The 16,574-nt window shown below is 52.7% G+C and overlaps 1 protein-coding gene across 8 annotated transcripts in view; it reads right to left on the reverse strand.

Annotated features, from left to right (window-relative positions):
• Nucleotides 1-8,026: 8,026 nt before the first annotated feature.
• Nucleotides 8,027-16,574, reverse strand: part of IKZF4 (IKAROS family zinc finger 4) — a 30,310-nt gene continuing 21,762 nt past the window's right edge. For 7 of the 8 annotated variants that reach the window (XM_050924708.1, XM_050924701.1, XM_050924704.1 and 4 more), the window contains 3 exons: nucleotides 11,772-11,921; nucleotides 9,569-9,700; nucleotides 8,027-8,929 (listed from right to left, as the gene is read on the reverse strand). In XM_050924708.1, coding sequence (XP_050780665.1) covers nucleotides 8,208-8,929; nucleotides 9,569-9,700; nucleotides 11,772-11,921 — 1,004 coding nt within the window. In that variant the 3' untranslated portion in view covers nucleotides 8,027-8,207. The remainder of the gene's footprint in view (nucleotides 8,930-9,568; nucleotides 9,701-11,771; nucleotides 11,922-16,574) is intronic. The other variant, XM_050924702.1, reaches the window with a different exon arrangement.

The raw sequence follows: 16,574 nt of genomic DNA on the forward strand, positions 1-16,574 counted from the left end.
CCTGCCTCTGGCTCGGCTTCACTGCAGAAAAACATTCCCAGGACCTCAGCTGGAATCCCAGGAGACTCCATCAGGGAGAGATGTTCATGTCCCGGATCCTCCCTCCCCTCTGGGGTCCTGTTCCGATTCTAGCTCCCTGCTTTCAGCGGAGGTCAGAGATGCACCCTGGCCTGGCCTCCGTTCAGAGCCGCTCCAGGAACACAGACCTGTTTCGCAGGTGTGGAATGGAGTTGGGAGGGAAGAGGATGGAGTCCACAATAGTCTGGCTCAGCAAACCTCCAGGCTGAGAGGAGTGGCAGGTCCTAGTCCGAACAGCCAGGCCCCGGTGAACTGGTGTCCGTATTACAGATATACCCCATGCCATTGGACCCCCTGCTGGCAACCTGGTGCCCAGATGTCCCGATTTTATAGGGACAGTCCTGATTTTTGGGTCTTTTTCTTATATAGGCTCCTATTACCCCCCCACCCACTGTCCCGATTTTTCACACTTGCTCTCTGATAACCCTAGAGAGGCTGAAGATTGATGGGGCCGTGGTGACCAAATTTCCCTCTGCGCCTAGAGATGGCCCTGCATGGCTGGGTCGGTGCGAGGGGTGGATTGACCTGGGAATGTCTGCATGGGGGAGGGGAGAGCAGGGGTAATTTTAGGTGAGGGATGGTACCTGAGACTGTAACCTGAGCCAGGAAGGGGGGTGGGGCAACACCTTGCCCGGGAAGCTGGACAAGGAGAGGGGGAGAGCCTGCTGGAGGGGTTTTTGGTTTCAGTTTGGGGCTGGCTGGGAAGACGCAGGGAACCCCAAGTCTGGTGTCTAAGCTCCTTGCCCCCCAGAGGGACCTGGCTGAGGGGTCCTGGTTGTACCTACAAGCCCTGCTTGGGACTGGGGTCCTGTCTTCTACTAAACCCTTCGTTTTACTGGCTGGCTGAGAGTGATGGGGAATCACAGGAAGTGGGGGGTGGGCTAAGCGGTAAAGAAATGAGCCTTCTCATTTACTCTCCAGTCCCTTTAAGCTGCCCTGACAGTGTCTAGGGGTCTTAAAATGGGCAGAAATGCGCCCCCCCCAGACCCCAAGAACTGCTCCTGCCCTAAAGGACCCTCCAGCTTCTGCAGAGATGGCATCAAGGCTCTGGAGCAGCCCCTCCATGGTTGGAGAATGCAGTTACAGCTATTCTCTGACACCCAGCGGCCACAAGGATCAGTGGGAAGTAGAACACTAGTTAGAGCAGCCCCAAGGCTACTCTAACTTACACTGTTTGCCAGTTAAGACTCTGCAAGACCCTACAATACCAGGAGCTTGTAGGTGAGTTCTAGGGCTCTCTCCCACAAACCTCCTTCCTCTTCAGGAACAAAAGAACAGAATCAGCCGCTGTGAATCAGACTGTATCTGTTCTCGGGACTTACGTCTAGGGCCATCAATCTGGCATCTTTCCCCAGCACGTTGCATTTCTCAGGTTCAGCTGTTTCAATTCCTTCCTCCCCCAAAGAGGGTCCTCACCCCTTCCCCTTTTAATCGTAGCTGTAACAGACGCAGCCCGCATCTTTCCTTGGCAGCCTCAAATCAACAACAACATAGAAATAGGGCTGTGAGCAAGGTTACTCGAGTGCCGTTCAAGGCAGACACACCAATTGTTTGCCATGACGGCTCCCCATCTGTGAGCTATTACGGTGCAGCACTTAGGCCGGCAAGCAGCAAGGCTGGGGTAACAATAACCCAGGCACAATAAGAGAGAAGCGACAAAGGATTCTTTGCTTTTTAACCTGGCAACCATTCTGTTCAGCTGTGCGTACGCGCACGCACTCTCTGCTCTGCTCTCCCTGGGAAGGGTCTGAACCTGGGGTTTGTCATGCAGGGGAACTGACCAACAGAACCGGAGCAGAATAATGATTCCCAAATAGTTCCGCCCACTAGTCAGTTTCCCAGCGGACAAGTCCTTAGCTGAGCTGGCTGGAACATTGTCCATGGAATAGCTTCTCGTGGCAATACACTGCTTCGAAGCTGAAACATTTCCAGAGCTAGAGCATTTTGATGGGAAGGCTTCTGAGATCCGGGATGGACTTGTCAGTCGCTTCCAAAGAGAGACCCCTGAATCAGAAACCTAAACGTCTTGATCCAAAGATGGGTATTTCAAGACAATTCCATGGGGGGGATGGGGGAGGCTTCTGAAAGGTTTTGGTTTCGCTCAGACACAAAATGAAAAAAATTCCAATCCTTGAAAGTTCTCGCAAACTGGAATCATCATTCTCCAGCCAGCTTTAGTCTTGTAACTAAGACTCTGCAAAGCTGGCTTCAGTTTCCAGCTCTGCCAGACTTAGGGTATGTCTACATCTACAATTTTGCAGCGCTGGTTGTTACAGCTGTATTAGTACAGCTGTATAGGGCCAGCGCTGCAGAGTGGCCACACTTACAGCAACCAGCGCTGCAAGTGGTGTTAGATGTGGCCACACTGCAGCGCTGTTGGGCGGCTTCAAGGGGGGTTCGGGGAACGCGAGAGCAAACCGGGGAAGGAGACCAGCTTCGCCGCGGTTTGCTCTCGCGTTCCCCGAACCCCCCTGCAAACCGCAGGGAAGGAGACCTGCTTGCTCGGGGGCTCGGGGAACGCGAGAGCAAACCGGGGAAGGAGACCAGCTTCGCCGCGGTTTGCTCTCGCGTTCCCCGAACCCCCCTGCAAACCGCAGGGAAGGAGACCTGCTTGCTCGGGGGTTCGGGGAACGCGAGAGCAAACCGGGGAAGGAGATCAGCTTCGCCGCAGTTTGCTCTCGCGTTCCCCGAACCCCCCTGCAAACCGCAGGGAAGGAGACCTGCTTGCTTGGGGGTTCGGGGAACGCGAGAGCAAACCGCAGGGAAGGAGACCTGCTTGCTCGGGGGTTCGGGGAACGCGAGAGCAAACCGGGGAAGGAGACCAGCTTGATTACCAGAGGCTTCCTCAGGTATGCTGGGATACCTGCTTATTCCACCGAGGTCAAGAAAAGCGCTGGTAAGTGTCTACACTTGATTACCAGCGCTGGATCACCAGCGCTGGATCCTCTACACCCGAGACAAAACGGGAGTACGGCCAGCGCTGCAAACAGGGAGTTGCAGCGCTGGTGATGCCCTGCAGATGTGTACACCTCCTAAGTTGCAGCGCTGTAACCCCCTCACCAGCGCTGCAACTTTGTGATGTAGACAAGCCCTTAAGGCAAGCCAGAGTCATGATCCCTATGTTACAGACAGGGGAAACCACTTCCCTCTGTCCCAGAGGGTCGGGAGGATTAATTGCGCCGTGTTTGTGAGGTGTTCCTGAGGATGGGGACATCTTTGGGCAAATCATGCTCCAGAAGCCATGACGTTTGAGCAGGAAGAGGCCTAGGGCATTAAATTACTCATGTTTATTTATAACAGACTTTCAGCCAGTACAGTACAAAACTTACAGTAGTATATCTCCATTACACAAATATTTACTTACAATATATTACAGATACAAAAAGCTTCTGCGGTAAGAGAGAGTTTTGTTGTTGAAAAGCGAGTCTAACCTCACAAAAAAGGGAAAAAAACCCAGACAACAGCAAATCCATTAACAACATACAAATGAAAACTCGATAGAAAGGAAGGAGGCGGCGGCGGAGCTGGAAGAGGGTTGGGGTATTGCACATCATATTTTTTGTTCTTCATACATCTGATTAAAAATAGATATATATTTACACAAGTAAAGCGACCTGGAGTTTTACAAAATTCCTACCTTTGTTTTAGACTCTTTTTACAGGTAAAAGAAAAAAGCTGCAGAAAAAAGGTGTTTATAAATTTCAGCACTTCCCTTTCCCCCTGTTTAAAACACCCCCCCCCTCTGAATATTGTGTTGGTTTTACCTTTTGAAAGGGGAACAGGAGGCGGGGGGGGCGTTGTGGGGCTCTTCATACTTATTCACAGTCTACTGGGGATAACAGTCAGGTCAAGCTTAGCTGAATTTCGTACCAAATCAACAACATGTCAGTGCAGCGGTTGTGGTCAGAAAGTGACTATAAAACTGACGCTTTCCTGTAGCTCCTCGGCTGTCAGGGAAGCTGAGCGGATCTGATCTGGGCAAAGGAGTTTTTACTCCCGGGAGCCCCGCAGGAGCCAGCTGAGCACCTGAAGGGTGATTATGTCCTGCCAGGGGCATTAGCGGTCAGCAGTGCTGCTCCACCTGTGGACTTTAGAGGCTGGAGGTAGAGCTAAGCTAGCTGGGTTTCCACACTCAGTGGGAGATGGTTGGTGGCACAGAGGTTGCCTTTGCAAGTCAAAAGGTGGATTTTTCGAAGTGAATCAGAGAGCACACGCAGCAGCTATAATGTCACTTCTACAAGTCTGCTCTTCAGACCACAACCCTGCTTTAAAAATCCCCCAAACGGCAGCCAACCGGGGCAGCGGCGTCCCAGGACGGAATTTACCAAGTGACAGTAAGAAAAGGAGACCCACGTCTCGCTCTCAGCTGTTTCCAGCTCTGCTCAGAGAAGATGTTTGTTTCCTTCTCATTCTGCCTGCTCAGTGGCAGACAGACGGCAGGAAAAGTGCATCGTTTCTGCGCGAGAACCGACAGCTTGGGGCTCTGTTGGAGAAGACATCTCAAAAATGACACCCAATCAAGCCATTTTGCCTTTTATTGCTACCTTGCTATCCATCACACCCAGAAAGCCTTGAAGGCCAGGCCAGTCCTGCCTGGTTTTCGTATTCACGACGTACCTAGGTGGAGATTTCTGCAGTCAGATCATAAGGGAAGAGAAATGATTTCTGAGCATGTTTATGAAAAGGGATTGACTCCCGAGCCTGGACCAGTGCTGAAAGTGACTTTGAAAAGGTCAGATCTCTCAGATCACTAGGCCTAGAACCGAATGCTCTGAAGTAACAGAATCGTGTCATTCTGATTAACATCTTGCTTCTCACTTGAGTTCCGTTCAAAGCAGATGCTAGCCCAAGACCCACTAGAGTTTAAAACCCTCATCTGCAGCTCAGGAATCCCACCTTTTGAGAGGTAAGTAGCTCTACGTTCAAAGGTGCTGGCACCTACAGATCTCCTGGCCTTCGGCAGCAGCTGTGGGTGCTCTCCAATTCCAAAAAAATAATAATAAAAAATGTAATCAGACCACTTATTTCAGAAGCTTAAGGATTGGGGTTTTCAAACACGTTTGAAGAAATGAAGTGCCCAACGCCCAGAGAAAGTCAATGACAGTCGGGTGCCTTTTGAAAAATCCCAGTCCAAAGGTGGAGGTCAGTGCTCAATTTTAGGGCAAATTTTAGTCTCAGTCTAACTTTGGTCCCTCTCCAAAATGACTGATAAAACCAGACTTTACTTGGCACTTCAGCTGGAAGATGGTAATCAGAATGCCAGGATTTTATGGTCTGGTTTCTTGTCTGCTAGGGCTCAAACCATTTTAGTGAGAACGGTACAAACTGCTTTCTGAGCCAGGCAAACATTTCACAACCACTGGCTCTGGAGGAGAGACCAGACAGGAATAAGAGAGTTTGCCCCACAACGCTTAGATTTATAAACTGGAAAGGGGGGTGGCGAATGTCTGCTCGGGAACTTTCCTAACCTCTTCACATGATCATCGCAGCAGACATGCCTGGCCCTTCTGCCCAAGCCGGTTTGTCCCGCCAACGGGCTTCGGAAAAAAAACGGCTCAGCGGTTTCGTTTCACATCTGGATACACAAACACCATCAACAGAAAAGCAAGAAGAAAATAAAGAGCAACGAGTGTTGCCGCTTGTGAGGTGGTTCTGTTTGTTTTAGTAGAAAAAGAACAAGGCTTTGGTTTAAACCTCAAGGGAGCAGTTTGTTGGGCTGCTGTTGAGTGATTATTTTTATGCATCGTGGGCCTTGGTATAAAGCAGGGACCCCTCCCCTCACGCCCCCCCCGTTATGGCCACTGGAACAGTCAGGCTCTGGGGTCCCCCCCCCCACCCTGCGACTCATCTATTTCCTAAGCGTTCCTAAGACAGAGCAGTGAGGTTAACTGACACTGGGGCCTACTGACCAATTAATGGGGGAAGAGGACAGCACTCCCCCCCCCCTTTTGCACCCAGTGGCCTGGTGTAACTCTCACGCCCCTTCCAAGTGCAAGTACTCTCAGGATCCCAGCTGCAGGCGATGGGGAGGGGGGGTTTTTTTGCTATAAAAATAAAATAATGGTGGAGGCTGCCTGCTTCTCTGCCTCTTCTCTGGAGCAGGTGAAAGCCCGGCCATTGGCTACCAACCCCCCGTCAGTGCAGCCCTCCTGCACTTTGTCTACAGACTGAATGGACTGTTTTAAAATCCCTCTCCCGGGGATCACGGCTAGTTCTAGGATTCTGGGGACCTCCCCCTTCATTATTTTTGGGGGGGTTCCATTGACATGATTTCCTGCTTCCAGGAAGCAGCAGCAGAATCCACAGCCCCACAGATTCTGCTAGCTTTGCAAGTCCCAGAAGCCAGCAGTCACCTTTCCCCATTTCTTGGATGTTTCCATACAGTAACAAAGCAAGATCCCGGTCAATTCCCTCACCCAGGGGGCTTGAGCACCTGCCAGGAGTTAGCAGTCTGCTGGGGCAGACTCAACTCTCAATGGAAGCCACTTCTCTGATGCAGCAAATCCCTTCCACGCCCCTAGACTCACACATTTAACACATCACTGTAAAGACACAACCTGCTTACGCACAAGTGCTAGAGACACAACTTCCACATCTCTCTGCTGTGCCACGCAGCACCACAACTACCTGTGGGGCAAAGCGACCCCAATCAACCCAACAACAAGCTTTCGCATTGAAAGTGCAGCTCTTTAGGGCTTATGCAACTGACCCAATTCCTCTGTGCAAATAACAGCCAGACATGTGCTCCCTGGGAAGCTACGGAATCAGACGGCAAAGTGCCCAGCGGCGACCCCTGGGCAAAGCTGCCGAAGAGGAAGAAACTCTTCAACCAGGCAGCACGGAATGAAGGGATAGGATTAGCGTTCCTAGGGGCTGGCCTGTTTAATGACCGTCCTTCCTTCCCTGGATACCGTCCCCAGCGACCGTTCACTAGGTGACACTACCAAGGTCCTCGTGGGATCAAGGCCAGGTCTCCAGGGCTCAGCAGGCAGAGGGGTCACCGCTATCCTTGCTAAAGGAAGCGAAGTGCTTTGGGGGAGCGGGAGTCAGTGACAGGTGCCTAATCCAGGACCGAGGCCTAGGCCAGCTTCTTACTCACACTTACAAGAGCTGACCCCAGATGCTGACAAGATGGAAGCTAATTCAGCCAGTGTTCTCCTCAGCTCAACACGCCAGCGGATCCCAGATGCCTGCTGTCCTCCCGGCTAAAGTACTTTAATGTCTTCACGGGCACAGCTGGATCCCACCCAGACCCGCCAAGCCTTTACCCTCCTACCTCTGAACCGAGACGCAGTTTGTACTTAAAAGCCATGAGCGTTGGAGCCCTGGCAAACGGCCTGCAGAGCTCCACCTTCCTTCAACAGGTGGCACTGCTACAGCTTCATCCTCCCTGGCTGCTCTGTGCCTCTCTGCCTGCTACAGGAGACTTCATCACAAAGCCGTCAACCAGCCGCCTCCAGGACAGAGGACTCCTGGGGGCACTGGTCTGCGCTTCAGGCAGTTTCATGCCACAGACACCCCTCCCATTAAAGCTTGGGGCGCATTCACCCTACGGACACCCTCTGTGGCTAGCTCGTGGCTTCCTGGCCAGGGGAGTTCTCTTCTCTTTAGCACCTAATCTGAGATTACGGCAGCTTGACAGGTGGCTCAGGACCGAAACCAAAACAAGTCAGAAGGAAGGGGCGGGGGCGAGAGGCTTAAACCGTAAGACGTGCGTTCACGCGTGTGCATGTTACGTCAACATGTGCTTGAGGTTTACGTGCTCCTCTCGGCACAGAGAGGAGTAGATCAAGTCTCTGACAAAAATTCAAAGAGCTTTAGGGAGAGAGTTCTAAAGAAATAGAAAGCTTAATAAATAACCAAGGGAGGACCAGGAGGGAAAAGCACAAAGAACGTAAAAAATCCGTTAACAATATTTAAATAACTCCGGTTATAAAAAGGCAAATCGTTAAGAGCTCCCCTCGTGATTTTTTTTTAATTATTGATTTTTTTTTTTTAAATATTTTGTAGCCAAAGTCAGTGCAAAGGAGTATAAAAGAAAAAACGGTCCATGCCCACCGGGGGGCGGAGCTAGAGCCAGGGGGAGGAGTCACAGGGCAGTCAGGGCGAAGGGGGAGGACTGAGTTTGCCTACACTTTGTGCTCGCCCCGCACTATGTGGGAGGAGAATTCGTACCGATCCTGGCTGTGGTAGCCACAGATGTTGCACTCGAAAGGGTCTCTGAAGCCGTGGCAGCCCATGTGGATGGTGAACATCACGTGGTCCAGGAAGAGGATCCTGCAGTGCTCGCACTTGAAGGCTTTCACCTGCTCCCCCTCCTCGTTCAGCACACGCAGGACGTCTTTGGCTGAGCTGGGCGTTGCTCGGGCAGCAGGGGTGCCCTCCTGCAGCTTGGGGTCCTCTTTGGCGTAGGCTGGGCTCTGCCGGCTGCTGGTGCAGTTCCCCGCCGGCAGCTGCGAGGTCCTCTCTTCGTGGTTGCTGTCAGTGTCTGTGGAATCCTGGCAGCCGTTGCTGGGTGACACGCCCTGGTCGCGCCCCCGGTACACAATCTGCGCCCCCTCAGGAATGTCCTCATGGCCTTCAGCGGCTTCTCGGCTCCCCGGGATTTCCAGCCGGCCCGGGATGGGCTGGATCTGGGTGTAGACGGAGCTGATCACAGGTGTGATCTCCGAGATGCAGTTTGTGGAGGGGAGGCGGAGGGGGCGCAGGTGCTCGGACCCAACAAACGACAGAGAGCTGCCATAACTGGGGTCGATGGGGTGGTGGGCAGCCACTAGCTCCACGTCCTTCTCGAAGCTGGAGTTCACATCGAAGGAGAGGTCGGAGAGGTTGAATCGCATCTGCTTCTCCCCTGGGGGCAAGCAGCAAGGGGTCAGAACCCGGGGCAAGCCCCACACGCTCCACAGAGGGTCTTCGTCTGCACGGCTCAGCCCGTGATCCTTTCACAGGCCTGGGCCTCGGCACCATCCAACAGTGGCGCTGCTACCCCAGGATGGGGCCGGGGGAGCCGTGCGTGCAGGGGAGGGTGGCTCAGCAGGGGGTGCTCTCCCCTCTAACAGTAGGACCAGGGGCCTGCTGTGCGCGCACACTGACCCCAGTGTCTCAGCATGGTCCGGTGCTGCTGAGAGTGACTTCCCAGCGAAGGTCCCTGGTCAGCCCTCGAAATTATACCCCCTCCTCCCCCACACCCCCAGCAGGTCTGAATGGAGGCGAGGTTCTACGCTGCCCCCTTCTGAACACCGCTGTGGTCCCAGTGCAGAACCCCAGAGGTGACTGCATTTCGGGGAGGTGAAAGATCTCTGTCTGTACTGGGCTTTGTGGGCACTGGGTAAGACCAATGGCGTTAGTATTTACAGGGCTGTAGCTCATTCAGGGGGGCCCCACAGAGAGGGTCAGTTCCTACACATAGGGCCAAGGAACTGCTGCCAACTCCTCCCTCACCCCTCCCTCTCCCTCTGCTCTTCCCAGGAAGCAAGGGGGAGCCCCTTACCCACAAATTTCTGAGGTGTGGAGCGTTTCCGTTTGGTGAGGCTGTTCGCCAGCCGGTCGATGAACGTCGGCCGATCGGACGAGGGGTGAAGCAGAGAATCTGGCACCATCTCCAGGTCTCGCATCTCATCACCTGCCAAGACAAGGGAAACCCACTTAGCCAATCCCCGCTGCAGGAGGGGCGAAGAGGACTGGGGAGATCGCTTCCACTCCCTGAGCTGGAGGCACACGGTCACACCTCTCCTTTTATCCACTGGGGGAAGGTCCGTTGTCCCTGGCTCAGCCTGGGAGCCAAAAGCTTACCCACATCTTCCACGGATCAGTCCTCCAATGGCACCACACGCTCCTTTGCCTGAGCAGCCCTCCCCGCTTGGCCTTGTCTGTGCGGCACCGTAACCGCTCTCGGTCGGTGCTTTAAGTATCCCCTGCAGCCACAGTGCTAGAGAAGGGCTTTGTGGCAGGAGAGCCGTCTCCACCCCCGCCGGCAACCTGCTGCTCTCACCGCTGCTGGCGAGGGTGCTTTTGCCATTGCTCCTCAGGGCTGCGATCAGCCAGTTAAAGCGTTACTGACAGTCGCCCTCCCCGACACACCAGGGACTGGCATGACACGTGGTTCTACAACTCCTCTTTGCCCTGCAGGGAGGCCCACTCTCAAGCAGAGCTTTCTGGGCAAAGAGCCAGAGACCCTACTACTGCCAGCTGAGTCTCCGTGGACGGTGCTCCAACAGCAGGGCAGCAAACCCTCGGAGGCTGCAGGCTGCATGAGGTGCTTCTCAACTTGCCTTCCCCTGCTGGCCTCTCCAGAGCGTCAGGTCCCAATGTGGCATCTGACTCACACTTGGTCTTGGGTCTAATTTGGATTGTAAAGGTACCACCTATGTCTCAGACAGCCTAGAAACACTAATGATGGTGTGGAAAATTGAGATTACAAAGAGGCTGAAAGAACCTCAGACCAACTGGCCTTTTAGCTCACATCCCGTGTAGTGAGATCTGCCCTCTCTCCAGGGGATTATCCTGCCCTGGCTGGGGAGGGCCATGGAGCAGGTCCTGGAGCTCTGCAAAAAGAAAGCTTCCCCGTAAGCCGGCTGCTGTGCTTTGGCAGCGTGTCAGTCAGGTTAGGCTTTGCTAGCAGGGCGGGTCTTTATGATCGTTAGGGCTGATTTTTCCTTTCAACCAAGGTGCAGATGGTGGAACGAGCCAGCTCTTACGAGCTGAGCACAAGTTTCAGTTCCACAGAGCTGACGGAGAGGCACAGAAAGCGTGCGAGATAGACGCCCACAATGCCAGGCCTGTCCTGCTGGGCAGGTTGGCGTGCTGGGGACTGGCGTGCAAAGGAACACATGCAGAGATTCCATTTTGGCCCAAGGTGATCTCCTGAGCATGGAGGTGCTATTTTGGGAGCTGGAAGTGCTTTACACACTGCTGGAAGTTGTTAGATTTCAGAGCACAGTTAGTTTGGTGTTGACCAGTTTGGAGATTATCCATTTGTTCGCAAGACCCCTGCTTTGCAAGGTTCAATCCTTTGCTTACTAAGCACAAGCTATAACAGAGCCTAGGAACGGCCATACGGGGTGAGAGGCATGGTCTGTCGAGCCCAGTGTCCTGTCCTCCGACAGTGGGCAATGCTTCAGAGGGAATGAACAGAGCAGGGGAATCACTGAGGGATCCAGCCCGTCACAAAGGGAGGCTAGAGCATGGTTCTGCACAGTAAAGTTTTGTTTGTTAATGGAAAATGCTCTAACGTGTTTTCTCCTAACAGAATTATTTATAAAAAGGTACAAGGTTATGCTGCAAGTGATCAGCTTTACCAAACAACAGACTCTGGGTAAGGGGATATTCAGAACGAGGGAAGACTTTGTGCACACTTAGCACCTTCTATCCCAGGGTCTCCAGAGCATTTTGGTTTAAAACAAACTTCCATTAATTACACCCTCCCCCTTCCAAGAGCCGTTATCCCATTTCATCAGTGGGGAAGAAGAACTGGGAAGTGACATGTCCCAATGTTACATAATCTAGAGTCAGTGCTGGAGCTGGGAACAGAATCCCAGAGTCCACACTCCCCATTTTCTACTCTAACCGCTAGCCCACATGCCCTTCCAGAGCCAGGAAGAGAAGCCTGAAGCCCTGACTCTCCACCCCGCTCTAAGCACCAGATGTCCCAGCAGGTGCCTGGGAGCATCTATTCACTTGGGCAACGTACTGACCTTGCTGGCTGGCCAGCGACTGCTGCTCAGCGTTCAGACTCTGCAGATAGTTGTGGCAGCGCTCCTTGTGCTCCTCCAGCGTGCTCTGCTGCTTGTAGCTCCGGCCGCAGTAGTTGCATTTGTAGGGCTTGCCGACTGTGGGGGAGGAGACTGGAAAAAATGAAAACACAGATCCTGGCCATCAAAACAGATATTACACTGAAACCCAGATATCACCCGGAAGCCGTCACAGCTCGGTGCAGGCCAGCCACGTGCGTGCAGCAACTTAGAGGGGTTAAGGGCGTAACACGGCTGGGATTGAAGCAGACACAGAGCAGGCGGACTTGCCAAGGAGCCGATATTGATGTGCAGTGTCATTGCCTAATCAAAGCGCCTCTTGGCGTTTGAGGCTACAGCATGTGTGAGCTGGGCACCAAATCGGTCAGACCCTTCTTGCACACTCCACATGGACCCTTCACATAGTCCTTCTCCTCGACATTTTTAGTCCCGTAACAACTTTTATAAAACACCTTTACTAATCTGTACAATGCACCAGTTAGTAGCTCACTTATGTGTCAGGTTTAAAATGACTGTTTTGAGCCAAGAGCTGATGAGATGTTTCGTCTGGAATAAAAGCACACGCCAGCCTGCCTGGCCTAGCGTAGGAGCCAGGCAAGCCTGAGCCCTTCTTTACAGGCCAGGGAACAGCGGGCCAACACAGGTAAGATGTCTCGCTGAAGACTGCAGCGATCTATGATGAGTTAGGAACTCGAACCCAGGCCACTCAGCTAGCTCTAATGATTGGGCCAATGGCCTTTCCAGAGCCAGGATCTGAATCCAGGAGTTCTGCCCCCCAGGCTCCTGATCTAACCAGGTTCCTTCACCTCATCCCAAACACAAGGTCACTGAATACGCTGCAGTGGCTCTCACCCCCCCTTGCTGAAGGTTTCTCTCCTCCCCAGCAGTCTTCGCACAGCAACAAGGTGTCACCGCTTCTGGATTCTGAAAGGGGAGGGGAAGGTCTGAGCTTGTGGACTGCTGATTCAGGACCCCAGCCGCCTCTGACCCGTCCTCTCTCTCATAGTTGCCCAGCCGCACTGTCCTGCCCCTCTGGCGTAAGTGTGGCTGGTCTGCAGAATGGGTTCGCGGAAGCCAGGGCAATATTTAAAAGTGCTGCTGCAGCCCTGCTGGAAATCCCCAGTGCTTTGTGACACCTCTCAGCACACCCGCGCTGTGCCCGCTGCAGCTCACCACACAACGGCCGGCGGGTTTAGACTGGTGACTGCTTGCTGCCGAGAGCCTGCAGGCTCTGAAAGCACTGTGCTTAGGGATGGGTCCGGAGCAGCACTCTCACCTCTGCTAGTTTTCCCATTGATGGCTGCTGGTTATCTCAGCTTCAACAGACACAGCAGAGCCATGAAATGCTTTGGGCCATGCTAGCCGGGCATGTGGCAGGTTGCACTGATGAATTAGTATGAAACTTTTAGCTAAGCACCTCCAGAGGCAGATGGGTTTGCAGATATAATCGTTACACCCGGCAGGGGGCAGACAGCAGCCCTAGAGACCCCAAACCCTGCGCAACTGTTGCAGTCGGTGCTGAGGACAGGGAAGCACTTTTGCATTGGTTTAATACAATCTGCTACATTAGGATGAATCCTGGTGCCAAGGAGCACCGTTTTGCTAGGCATTGTACAGAGCAGGCGACGGTCCTTGCCCGGACGAACTGCATCGACACGGACAGGACAAAGGGGGACATAAACCAAGCAGAACAATCCATGTGATGGTGGAAAACGACACGTGAGCTCCAGTTGGGGAGGGGGCATTCGGCAGACAGGCATACGCTCAATGGAACGGAACAGATCATGGGAGAAGGGCAGATGGGCCAGATGTGGAGTCTGTGGATGCAAATCCTGCAGGTGAACGTAATACGCCTTCTGCGACTCATTCACACTTAGCAGCGATGCTCAAAATCTTTCACCCCATCCGCGTGGGGCACGGGCCCCTAGTTGCTCATTCCTCTCAGCCGAGAGATTGTAAGTGTTTGATGTCAGAGGAATCTGGAAGCTGCCCAGATCCTGCACTGCTGGTGTAGTGTCGACAGAGGCTATTTATGATGTCCCTCCAGTGGGAGATTTTGGCCACCTACTGCCCTGGAGGGAGCAGTTCTGCCCTGGCAAAGAAGAGCGGGACTCGCCAGGCTGACAGGTCTTTTCCTACAAAGACGTTCTAGGGAGTGTGGAGCTTCCCTGAAACCCTTCCAAGGCCTTTTACACGAGTTCTAGGTAAGTGGGAACCATCACAATGCTCGACACGCCTGACAAGCCCTGTGCTCTGAAGCAGAGGGGCCGAGCGCACCACCACAGCAGCCTGCAGTACTTTGGCCCAGACTCCACTAAGCATGCTAGCAACAAGCTGCCTCCCCCGGATCATAGAAAAAAACCGAAAGTCCTGAGGTTCTGCAGCAAGTCAGCGGCGCTAGGGACACAACTCGGGAGTCCTGACTCCCTGGTCTCCTGCTCTAACCACTTTAACCTTTGCCAAACGCTCTGCAGGAAAGGGACGCCTGTTCCCGAGACGAGGGGGAGCAGACTGCACAGCTAAGGAACTGGAACACGCCATTACCGCCGACGGCGAGATGCACCATGGGGAAGAGTGTGGTGTGATAGGTACAGTGAGAGACGGCAAGTCAGGACTCCTGGGTTCCCTTTCAGACTGGAGCTAGAGCAGCATTCTGCTTTGCAGTCTACTTCTCTGAAATTGTCAAGTGTGCGTAGGGGTGGGGGGGGATTCCTATGTTTTTAGCCAACCACCAGAGTAATATTCCGATACCGGCTCCATCTGTGAGACTCAAAGGCTTTGCCAGCGTTCTCCGAACCATTCAGAGGAAGTGCCTGCGTGGAACGAAACCGTCGCTCATCAGATACGGTGGCACCTGCGTCACCAACGCACTATCTTGGGGTCTGAGGCTTCGGTGGAGTTTTTCCCCTCACTGAAACCGCCATGCTCAGACCTGCCCGAACCTGACTTATTGAGTCATGTTACAGAAAACGGTTATTTGCTTTGCGACGTGTGGTTTAACCTTTAACTACTCTGATTTTTCAAGAAAAAAATGTTTGCCCCTCATCCACTCACGTAGCTGGAACTTTACCACTTCAAGTTTTGCACTCTCATAAAAATCACTTCTTATATATAAAGCTCCTTTCACTGGAGGACCTCAAGGGTTCTTCGCATAGAATCAAATCTCAGGGATGGAAGGGACCTCAGGAGGTATCTAGTCCAACCCCTGCTCAAAGCAGGACCAACCCCAACTAAATCATCCCAGGCAGGGCTTTGTCAAGCCTGACCTTAAAAACCTCTACGGAAGGAGATTCCAGCACCTCCCTAGGGAACCCATTCCAGTGCTTTGCCACCCTCCTAGTGAAACAGTGTTTCCTAATATCCAACCTAGACCTCCGCCACTGCAACTTGAGACCATTGCTCCTTGTTCTGTCATCTGCCACCACTGAGAACAGTCTAGATACATCCTCTCTGGAACCCCCTTTCAGGTAGTTGAAAGCAGCTTTCAAATCCCCCCTCACAATTCTCTTCTGAAGACTAAACAATCCCAGTTCCCTCAGCCTTTCCTCATAACTCGTGTGCTCCAGCCCCTTAATCATTTTTGTTGCCCTCCACTGGACCCTTTCCAATTTGTCCACATCCTTCTCGTAGTGTGGGGCCCAAAACAGGACACAGTACTCCAGATGAGGCCTCACCAATGTCGAATAGAGGGGAACAATCATGTCCCTTGATCTGCTGGCAATGCCCCTACTTATACTTATTCGCACACCTTAGGTAAGCCTCCAGCTTCTGGCACCAGGGCCAGTATCGTTACCCCCACTTTACAGAAAGTGGAAACTGAGACCCAGAGCTACAAAGTGAGGTCAGAGAGTCAGTGGCAGACCTGGTGACAGCCAGTCCTCTGCTCTCGCTCCTACACCACACCCAGGCTCAAGAAACCAGAGTTGTGCTACCAGTTCTCTAACATGGGAAGGGATCTTAAGAGAATTAATACATCCTAGGCTTCCTCATTTCAATCTGAGTGGGAACACACGAGATACTTTTCTTGGGGGTCAGGGCAGGGACTAACTAACTGACTTGAAAGTGTAGCAGCCATAGTGGCGCTGACAGGCCAGAATAAACAAACCTGTATAACCCTAGCTCCTGTAACCGCATCCTAGGTTAAATTCTAGCCAGAGACCTGGGCTCATCTCAGGCCCTTCCCCACTCCTTATGAAATGCTCCACACGGCAGCCGGGTCCCCAGGATGTGGGTTACTAGTTAAATCTCTCTCACCTTTAGTTCCACGTCAATTCCAAGCTGCCCAGATGGGCAAGAACGAAAATCTAGACAGAACCGAAAAGCTGATCCCCTTGCAGGAGTTTATTGCTGTGGAAGCCAACTACATTCTAACTGCATTTGTGATGCAGACGAGCGACACGTTCATTCCACTCAGGCACTTCCTCTGAATGGTTCGGAGAACTTTGGCAAAGCGTTTCAGATTCTAGTAAATGGGGCCAGAATCAGAGTATGACTCTGTTAGTTGGCTAAAAACACAGGACCCCAACCTCCGCCCACCCACACATCCACTTCACAATCTCAGAGTAGAAGACTGCAAAGCAGTCTACAATGTAATGTAATTGTAACTAAATTATAAACTGTGTAGATGACACCACACTGGGAGGGCTGCGTGCATTTTGGAGGACAGGTTTAAAATTCAAAATGGCCTTGACAGATCAGAGAATTGGTCTCAATTCAACAAGATGCAACTCAATAAAGTGCAAAGTA

Source organism: Gopherus flavomarginatus, chromosome 16, assembly GCF_025201925.1.
Source record: "Gopherus flavomarginatus isolate rGopFla2 chromosome 16, rGopFla2.mat.asm, whole genome shotgun sequence".
In the NCBI taxonomy this organism is placed as follows: Eukaryota; Metazoa; Chordata; order Testudines; family Testudinidae; genus Gopherus; species Gopherus flavomarginatus.